At 46.4% G+C, this 10607-nt stretch overlaps 1 protein-coding gene across 6 annotated transcripts in view; it reads right to left on the bottom strand.

Annotated features, from left to right (window-relative positions):
- Positions 1-9338, bottom strand: part of TPK1 (thiamin pyrophosphokinase 1) — a 535729-nt gene extending 526391 nt beyond the window's left edge. For 2 of the 6 annotated variants that reach the window (XM_059728640.1, XM_059728636.1), the window contains exons 1-2: positions 9146-9338; positions 7545-7607 (exon numbers count right to left, since the gene is read on the bottom strand). In XM_059728640.1, the coding sequence (XP_059584623.1) occupies positions 7545-7587 (43 nt within the window). In that variant the 5' untranslated portion in view covers positions 7588-7607; positions 9146-9338. The remainder of the gene's footprint in view (positions 1-7544; positions 7608-9145) is intronic. The other 4 variants (XM_059728639.1, XM_059728637.1, XM_019483363.2 and 1 more) reach the window with 4 other exon arrangements.
- Between the last annotated feature and the right edge of the window lie 1269 nt (positions 9339-10607).

Here is a 10607-nt window from a genome sequence, read left to right as displayed (position 1 = left end):
TCCTGTGCTGCCAAGCCCACAGCACTCAGGCTTGGGGGTGCAAGGCTCCCAGATGATTGGAATCAGAAGCTACTCACACCCCCACCCTCCCCACAGAAGACAGCTTATCTGGGAAGGTACCCCAGGGCCAGCCCCCACTGTACTGGCGCTGCACACCAAGCATACCCCTGTTGCGCATGTTTCAGGTGCTGCATGAGGAGTTGTTTCTACAGAATGAGGGGTACCTGACCCACTACTTCCTGCTGCTGTTGATCGCCATGGTACCCTGGGCACACCTGTGCACCTGACATAGGACCCTGAGCTTCAATGGTGTGGGGGGCAAGCCCAGGCTGCCCCACGAGCTCCACCACCACCAGGAGGGCAACCCCCCACAGCCAAAGAGAATATTGCTGCTGGCATCAATGTGTTCCTCTGCATGTGAGAGGCCCATGCCCATCTAGCTGCGGGGGCACTGGCTGCTCAATAAAATACTGTGCTTCTCCTGCCTCCCTGTGTGCTGTGGAGGGAAAACCCGGGGCCAGGGGAGTGTGGCCAGGCCGGGGGGGGGAGGGGGGGGGGCAGGGGCTAGGGACAGACCAAGGGCCAGAGGGCCCTCCCCCAATGCAGGCCTTACCACATGGCCAGGGCTGTCGTGGCTGGCAGTTCTGCTCATTCCTACCTAGCGGTGATGATGTGCAGCTCCAGGCATTGTCCTCAGATGGTGGGGTGCAGCATGTGGGTGCTCAGCCAAGGGCCCTCCCCCGAGAAGCTGGCACTGCTGGCAGCCAGTGGCGATATGGCTGGCCACACCTCATGGCTGGGGCTGAGGCTGCAGAGTTGTCGAGGTAGGCACTGGCCCAGACTCCCTGAGCTGCTGGTGGATGCTGCAGCTGGGGACCTCAGCAGGATGGGCTGCTAGAGGCCAAAGGGGCCCTTACCCAGTGACATGTCAACATGGCTGCCAGGCCAGGGTGTAGGCTCAACCAGGCTGCTGTACACAGCACGGCTACAGCCTGGGTCCTGGGACATGAGGCTTGCTGTCAGTTGCTGCATAAAGGGCATGGACTTGTGGGAACTCCCTGACTGGTGCTGACCAACTGTGCCCAAAAGACCTTAACCTTTATGTGGCACTGCCATGTCAAGCAGTCGTGCCTGCGCTCCTGCATCTGGCCTGACAGCCCTTCACAGACATGGGCATTCAAGTGCCCAACCCATGCAAACTGGTGCTGCACCTCCATCACACCCCACAGCGCCATGAGTTTGCCAGGCTCCTCCATAGACCAGGTGGGGCCTCAGGTGGCAGGCACAGGTGTGGGAAAAGGCAAAACCATCAGGGCTCCCACACTGGCTCTTTAAGCCTCTTCGTGTCTGTCCCTGTGCTGCTGGGCCTGAGCAGTTGCCTGCAGTGCCCAGCACAGGGGCACAGCATGGGACTGGGAGTCGTGCGGTGAGGCAATGCCCAACAGTAGGCCTGTATGAAGCAGAAAGTATTCGCTTTGGATTCGGCAATTCAGAGGGACAGTGATTCAATTCAGTGATTTGAATCACTGTCCTAATTTGATTCGACTAAATCTGAATCTGAAGCTATTTGGCGCCAAATCTTATTCAGCCATAGATTATATAGGCAGGCAGCGCCAGCAGGAGCAGCTGGGGGAGCAGCTGGACGAGCTGCAGCTTGAGCCGACAGCCCTGGGAGAAGCCACAGCTCATCCAGCTGCTCCCCTGGCTGTCCCCCCTGCTGGCGTGAGGCAGGCAGTGCTGGCAGCTGTGGGAGAACTTACGGGGCTGGGGGGAATGATCAGGGACCTGGGGAAATGACTGTGACGGGGGGGGTTCAAACCAGGAACTGGGGAATTGAACCGGAAGCTGGGGGGAAGCCCGTTTGTTCCCCCAACCCTCAATCATTCCCCCCAGCTCCCAGTTTGATCCCCAGCCCCTGTGGCTTCTCCCAGGACTGCCAGCACTGCCTGCCTCGCCCTGGTGGGGGGGCAGCTGGGGAAGCAGCTGGACCAGCTGCAACTTCTCCTGGGGCTGCCAGCTCAAACTGGGGTTCATCCAGCTGCTCCCCCCGCTCCTCCTGCCGACACTGCCTAGAGCCTGCCTGTATAGTTTATGGCTGAATCTCTCTGAATTGATTCGGAGGATTCCGATTCGATTCAGGGAGGTTAATGAGTCATTTGATTCGGATTCAGAGATTCAGCCGCTGAATTGGGCCAATCTCCTCCAAATTGAATCAGCCAGTGAAGCTTCGCACAGCCCTACCCAACAGCACCTGCAGGCTCCAGGCAGGCTGCTGAGGGTGAGCTGAGGGCAGCTGGAACGATCCCCAGCAGCCAGGAGCTGCCTGCAGGTGGGCCTGGGTGCTGACAAGTCTCGCAGGAACCTGCAACACCCTGAAGGCCTGAATAGCGCAAACCTGACTGTTGCTTGGCACTGCAGTGCCATGTAGCAGTGCCAGAGTAAACTATGCTACTGCACAGTAAACCATCTTATGTAGACATGCCCAGTACTACCTGACAAGTTGTGAGTTCAGTGTAGACATTACCTTTTTATGCTGCTGTTTGTCCCTCCCTCTCTGCCTCGCCATAAATGTGGGATAAAGGATTTCAATTCCTGGGTGGTTGTTTTTTGTTGACAAGCATTTTATAGTTAGTCCTGAAACAGAAATATCCTAGAATCAGCACATAGAGACACTACCCTTTTCATCAGGGTTGAGTGAGTGACTGCATGCACTGCTGTTGTTCTGCCATTCATTCAATGATGCCATCTCAGGATAATTGTACAGATGCACTATCCCAGCTGTCCTGGGATAAACTTTTAGTGCTTCTTATCCAAAGAACCTTTTTGGGATTTATCCCAGGAAAACGGACATGGATCAAATGGTCTATCCTGGGACATAGATGAAATGGTTTATCCCAGGGTAAATTCAATATCTGTTTGCATATCAATCAAATGGTACCCAAGAGACCCTCCCAGAAAGCAACTCAAATTCAGAGCAGATTCATATATGCCATTGTTTCCAATAGTGACACATGCTTCTAGGATTGAGGCTGCCCTACTGTTTCTTACAAATAACCCAAAGCAAGGGTAGATTAAACCTCCTTGAAACTAGTAACTAATTAGAGCAATATCATAAACAGTCCAGATAATACTTAAAAAACCCAAAGAAACTCCTGATACAACTTCAGAACCTAGTGAAGATGAAGAAAGGGGATGGAGAATATCAAAAGGAGACAGAACCAATCCAAGCCCCAGAGCCCAGATATGTAAAAACACCTTGAATTGGAATGGTTCCTAAGGGCAATAGGGACAGGTGATAAGAACACGGGGCAGACAGTCGTCACATGACAGACTCCCAGCCTGGTGTGGGGTAATATAAAGAAAATACAGCCAGGAGATTCTCAGCACAGCAGATGTTGCCTCTCTACAGGGTCTAAAAAATGCTTGGCGCTCCTCTATTGCTAGGACTTCAGCAACAGAGATTGTCTCCTGCTTCTACTCTGTTTATATGGCAAAAGTTATATGGAACCCCTTGCTAAAACTAAACAAGGTTAGAAGTTAGCTCTATTTTAAATGTCTTTATAAGTCAAAATGAAAAACATGAATTACATGTTGAAACAAATAAAAATTCAGTGAAGACAGACTCTGGGCTAAGATGGTTTCTGTTGTAAACTGTGCTTTATAAGCAATCCCTACATTCTGTTCTGCCCAGAGATCCTAGGTGGGGCTCACAGTCATCTTCTTCAAAACACTCTGCATTATTCCAGAATTAAGAAGCTAAAGCTCTTAAAGTTCATTAATATTGAAAGCTAGCAAGCTGTGTCCCACTGCAGAAATGCCTCCCTCACAACTGGGAAGCAGCACCAATGGATAAAGATGATGCAGGAAAATGGAACAAACAGTAGGAGGAAAATGAAAAGTACAGTATATCCTAGAGAGCTCAAGAACAAATAAAATATTTAAAAAGAAGAACAAAGCTGCTTTTTAATTCCTGTCCAACCTATAATGTGACCTCACCTGTTACCAGCCCTAGGCATGTTCTGTATTAAACTCTTACCCTGTAAAAATCCTATGAAACAAACTGTCATAGGATTCAGACCCCATAGAGCATGGGGGGACTTTGATGTGATCCTCTCACACCCTGAAATTCCCAATCTCTAAGTTAGATTCAGTAACAAACTTTTAACGTTTCATATGCTACCAGTAGAGAAATATTAGTTTTAGACTTGTAGTCTTTTACAGTGCAATCCTGCTCTTCAACTCTACCTCATTACCCATTCTGAACTACAGACATGTTTGAAAGACACAGGCAGAGAACTGTGCTGTAACACTGTGATTTTAAACTGTGCTCCAGCTCTTTTTTTTTCTTTGGTTTACTGCATTATGTTACTACGATGATTTTAACAGTTTAGTACAGCAGTTATCAAACATCTACCTGGGCCAAAGTCAGGTGCCGTGTTAATTGATTTAATGCCTAAGATCAAAATAAGAACCCACTGAGGTGGATTAAAATTACAAAAGTGGTCCAGCAATTACTTTTTCATCAAGAAGTTTAAAACTGGATACCAAAGTTAAGCTCCTAAAGCTATACACATCTTTCTACGGAGATTTTTACAAAGTCCTCATCCCTGCAGCCCTTATTCAGAGTGGCATTAAAATCTGGCAAACTATAGCTCATTCTCTCCATCATTTTCTTCCCAAGGATGCACAATTATGAGGAATATACCATTTTGTTCTTATAGAGTGTTTGGAGGGGTTGTTAATATTTGTGTAATTACTATGTGCTATGCTTACACTAATGAAGACAAGGTGAGACATCACTGGGAACGGAAGGGGTGCTATTTGTGTGAATTCCAATGGAAGCTTATTCCAGAGTTGGACCATACCTTGAGAAATTACCATCTCCTGCACATACCAACTTTGTACTATTTAGGCAAACACATAAATACCTCTTGATTTTCAAGCATCCTGAGTAATAACATCTCATGGAAGGGAAAAAAAAAGAACTGAATGCTTAATTCAGTGCTTATATACTAATTCAGAGATCTATTTTTCTTATGTGATCTGAAAAAATCTCAAGTTCCAAAAAGTGATACACCACTTGCCCAATTTGTTGGAGTATCATGGTTAGCCTTGTGTAACTCAGATGTGCCAAACTGATTTACTGATATATTTGAGAAAGTTTTCAAAACCAAAGAATCTTTTCCTAAAGAAGACACACTGTTAGGCGCAGTACACAGGTGCATCTAACCATGTGTAAACTCCATGACATACAATTGACTACTGCACAAAAATGCCTACCTATGGTGACTATAAATTGAATAAATACATAAATATTTTTTACAATATAAACCAAGATGTATGTCTGATTTTCTGAGGATTTCAGCTCTCAAGTTGTTTTCAACTCACTATATTGCATGTTTACTGTGCAGCTATTTTTCATTTCATGGAGGAACACATCCTGCTCCAACAGGCAAAAGCTAATCATTAAAATCTCCCAATATACTATCCTTCTAACCTGTGCCAACGGTATTGCAAATAAAGGCAGCTCATAATGTCATGTATTTGCATGTACCAGGAATAGTTTGTGTAAATCTTTGTTTTTAGTAACTAAGAACATTTCTTGAATTGAATCAAGAAAGGGAGTTGTAAAGTTCTGAAGCCAAACATAATAGAAAAATAGTTGGAAAAACTTTAAATATACTAGGAGATAAAATACTAGCTTTAAAAGCCTACTGAATATTAAAACAGATGTGGACTGTGTTAAGCTCTTCCTACCTGAACATCTTCTCACTAGAACCAAAACTATACCTTCCACAACTACAGTAAGCTTGAATGAATTTTCCTTGCCATCCTACAGCAAAATCAACACACTGCAGAATGAAGTCCCCTTTTCCAAACCAACTCTTGTCATGGAGGTTTTGTGATACATTTTATGGAAATATAATTATTTATTTTTCATATTATAGTAAACAATTATGGTTGGAGTCCTATTGTTTTTGATTCTGCACCAAAACAGTCCCCCATGCTACAATGAGCATACAAACAATTCCTGAGAGGGTATTTATGTAATTATATCACACCCACACACACACAAATACCAACCCCGCTTTGGCAAGGAGCACGTTTATAAATACATGCTCAAAGTTATGTTGATTTCTCTGCCCATAAAAATAACAAGAAATGAACAAAACATAAGAAACTGTACTGTAGCAACATAAGAACAGAAAATAAACCAACATGACAGCTGCAGACACATGTGGCTTTACAGAATATTGAGAGGGTGCGACCTTCAGCTGGCCTACACAAAAGATCAATTAAAACCTGATTCCAAAGAAAACCAGGTGGAAAACAGCCTTCGGCCTAGCTTTAGGCCCTGTCTGCATGACAAAATGGTACCAGTCTACATCAGAGATGGTTATCCATGTTAGTCAGAAGGCAGGGTGGCACCTTAGAGAGTAACAGGTTCAGAGAGGCATGAATTTTTGCAGACAACCACCTACTTGGTCAGATGGTAACACCAGCCAATCTGCATGGACAACCTTAAATCAAGGTAGCTAAAGCAGTACAAGTCCTTGTAAGGAAACTTGTATTCCCATTTAAACCAGGCTTTATTTTGGTATTATACTGGCTTAAAAAAATGTCTGCTCAAGTAAAACAAGCCACTCAAAAAGAGCATCAACACAGGAACTTGCACTGGTTTGACTAAAATTCCTTAAAATACAAAGTTAAGTGGAACCGTTGCAACTTTCTCATGTAAACAAGTTCTGAGGCATTTTACACAAGGAAGTTGCACCAGTTTGACAAATGCTGCAGCTTGAAGCAGATAAGAGTTGAAGCAGTGTAAACACTCATCTATCTCTTCTTTCCATTTAGTTTAAACTAATTAGGAATGAGCTTAAGTTCAACTTAAAATTAGTCTCTTTTTAAAATGAAGTAGGGAGTGCATATGGGGAACCTTGCATCAGTTTCCTATCATTTGTTTAAAAACCCACACAAGTTAAAACTGGTGTAATGTGGCACCTTGTTTCTATTACGTTCTATTTACCTCCTTAGGTCCCTGTATGGTCCTCACCATAACTGATTGGCTCAACCAGTCAAGGGAGCACCAGGCCTTGAGTAAGGCCCCTGCTACATGTTACGTATATTATGCAATGAATGGGTGAATTGCACGATAAATCTAGATCTGCCACATGTGGAAAGCAAGACCAGCTATACATGCAAAGTAATTATCATGTGATTAACTGGTACGTCATGGAAAAAATTTAGACCAGTGGCCACATGTGCAAAGTGATCCGATATGATAAAAATGGCTATCCAGCTATAAAAAGACCTAACCAGCTATAAAGTTAGTGCTTGAAAACATGTAACAACTCTACAGCTGACATCTACCCAGCTTTGATTTGAGCAAGTGGCAGGCCCCTAATTCACCTTTTGAAACAGCAGGTAATAAACCAGCTGCCCATCAAACCAAGACTGCAACTATGTGCAGGGCACACACAGGAAACATACGCGTGTCATAAAGGCTTGTTAAAAAACGAATCAAAAGCAAGGAGGTACTGTACCTGTGGGAAGCAGACTCTCCAGTGGAGTAAATGCATGCTCCATAGCTGCTTAGGACTGCTCTGCTTTTAAGACAAAACACAGAGGAAGGCTGGTTACAAAGATGCTTGCAAACTTGTGGCTGCTCTTTAAACCTTTATTATTTACTTCTTCTTTGCCTTGGGCAGGAGGGGTCCTGAAAAAGTAGGGGGCAGCTTGCAAGGCCAAATCAGTCCCAAACTCAATGAAGAAAGCCTAAGAGTTGAGTTCCAAAATTCAGATGAGCACAACTCAAGCACCAGGGCTATGTGGAGGCCTCGGGCTTCACATACCCACTGCAGTGTTGCCAGGTGTAAGATAATCATTGTATTTAGATGATAATTTCAACCCTTGTAAATGTACAATCAATAATAGGAAAAGTGTTCAAAATGTACGATAATTTTTGAGGCGGTTAACTGATTCAGCATATGCAAAACCCAAGTCATTCTCAGGGAGTCTTAACTGACTTTTGGGTTTGTCCTTTTTTATTTCTTATTAATATATTTTGTGTTCCAGGTCAAATCAGCCAAATCATATCGACTGAGCAGAATTCAATCGTTCCAAAAACCATATCGAATGAGCAGGCAGAACTCAATCGTTCTAAACACCACATACGGTGCTACAACCAGTGAACATCCTCCCTCCCAGCCTCTCACCCTGGGGCATCAGATACTCCATAATCCACTGGCTGGCATCCTACACGCAGGCCCAAGCCCAGAGATCCGATTCAGATGCCCCCACTTGATTTTAGCTGAGACACTTGACCTGAACACAAAATGACTTTTGGGCTTGCTGTTGGCACTTTCTTAGGACTGCTTGCCTCAAAATAAAACGAACCCTTCAATTTTGATGGCCTAGTTCTCGCTCACTCATTGCTGGCTTACAGCGAGCAATATGAAATAAATAAAACAACTTATTTGCATGCTTTTTTTCAGCGTACAATAGTTTTTCAGCAATTACAAGCATTTTGAGCTTCCAGTACCATCGTTTCATATTTAAGACCTTGGCAACTGCTAGTCTCCCTTGTTCTTAGGCACTGTAGCTAACTGAAGCTGGGTTAGGGTTAGGCTTGGGGTTCAGGGTACAGCAGCTTTCCAGCAGTTACAAGCGTTTTGAGCTTCCAATACCATCATTCCGTATTTAAGACCTGGCAGCTGCCGGTCTCCCTTGATCTTAGACATTGGCTGGCTGAAGCTAGGTTCGGGTTAGGCTTGGGGTCCAGTGGAGGATCGTTTTTCGGCAGTTAGGCCACTTTGGTAATTGCTGAAAAACTATTAAGAAGATCATTTCATATTTCACACCTGGCAACGCTGCCCCCCTGGCTGGCGGCACACAGGGAAGGGCGGGCTGGGGGCTCCCCGGCTCTACAGCAGGTGGGAGGAGCCCGCTCTGCCTGCAAGGCTCGCACCGCACAGGCTCCTGGCTCTTGTTTCCACCCACCCCGCGCCAGCCGGGTAAAGGCACGGGGGAAGGATCCTGAGCATCCTCCCTTGGCTCAGCTGCAGTGTCAGCGCCCTGCACACGGGGTGGGGGGGCTGTACATGAGCCCTCAAGGTGGATCCCCGCGGGCGGCGAAGACGGGTACCTGACGCACGGTTACGGCTGCGGCTGCTCTGGGGAAATCTGGCGCGCGTTGGGACAGGAGCGAGGCTGGCGAAGCCGGATGGAATCGATGGCGCCGGCAGATCGGTTGTTCTGCGATCGATTAGAGCGCAGCCGAACCCGGCGGGGGGGAGGTTTCCGCAGAGCCCTGGACTTCCCGCGCTGCGCCTGCACCACGTGACCCCTCGGGGGCGGGGCGGCTGCTACCTTACCCGGCCACTGCAGAGCTGCGTCCCTGCAACGCTGCTGAAGGCCGGGTTTGCCCAGTCAGAAGAGGAAGCGGCTCTACTCGCCTTTAAAATAGTAACGAAAGCAAAGTTTCCCCAGCCACCTTTCCAGCCTGGAGATCCACTTTATGGAAATGGGAGGGTTCTCCCTTGCTTGCTCCTGCGGCCGTATGGCTAAGGGCGAGCGAAACTCCGGGCAGGGCCATCTCTAGGGTTGGGTGAATCAGGGTGACTGTCCTGGGCCCCACTCTTTGCAGGGCCGTGTGGAGCCAGGCGGAGCGGCCACAGCGATTCTGCTGCCACCAGCTTCACATCTGGCCCCTTGGCACACCCCTCTGCCCCGGTCACTGAATCCGGCACGTCCAGCCACTTGACCCCACTGCCCCTCGCCGCCAAATCCGCCACTGGTTTCCTCGCATCTGGGAGCAGGGCCCTGCTCGTGTCATTTCTGCCTGGGGTCATCCCAATCCCAAGCCTCCAGGCTTGGGCCTGCATGTAAGATGCCTGCCAAAAGATGTTGGAAACATCTGAAGCCCCTGGTGGGGGTAGAGGATGTTTGCAGGTTGTAGGGCCGCTTACGGTTCTGGACTGACTCATGGATTTGGATTTGATTCGGCTTGGAATGCAAAAAAAATTCTTTTAAAAAAAAGGTGGTTTTGGAGGGGGAAGATGTTGGAGCCAGAGCTTTCTTCATCTCTCAAGGAAAAAAACCCTTTTGGCTCCACAACAATTCTGTCAAAGGAGCCATAAAAAAGGAACAACAAAAAGGGGAGATTTAAAAGTAACAGGACCCACATTAAAAAAAAAAAAAAAAATCCCTAAAAATACGAGTATAGGAGGAAGCCACTCTTAAAGAAGAGCCAAGGGTGGTGATAAGGCAAAGTTCTTTGAGTAAATCTGATATCTTTTATAATTAGACCAACTCAAATAGTCAGAAAAAATAGGGGGGGTTCCAACTATTTATTTGGTCTAATAAAAGATATCAGATGTGTGCAAAGAACTTTGTCTGCCTATGTCCTTAGACCAACACAGCTATAACCTATACCCCTGTAAGGGTGGTGCTAACATTCAGATTGGCTTTCTGTCAGCCAGGAAGCAGAAACCTCTCCCCTGCAGAGAAGCATAGTTACAAATAACACAAGTATAAAGAATGATGCATATGCAATGTGTGTTACTTCAGCATTATTTCTCTTTAACTTGATTCGGGCACTGTGGTAT

Source organism: Alligator mississippiensis, chromosome 5 (genome assembly GCF_030867095.1).
Source record: "Alligator mississippiensis isolate rAllMis1 chromosome 5, rAllMis1, whole genome shotgun sequence".
NCBI classification, from domain to species: domain Eukaryota; kingdom Metazoa; phylum Chordata; order Crocodylia; family Alligatoridae; genus Alligator; species Alligator mississippiensis.
This window is presented reverse-complemented; position numbering and strand designations above follow the sequence as displayed.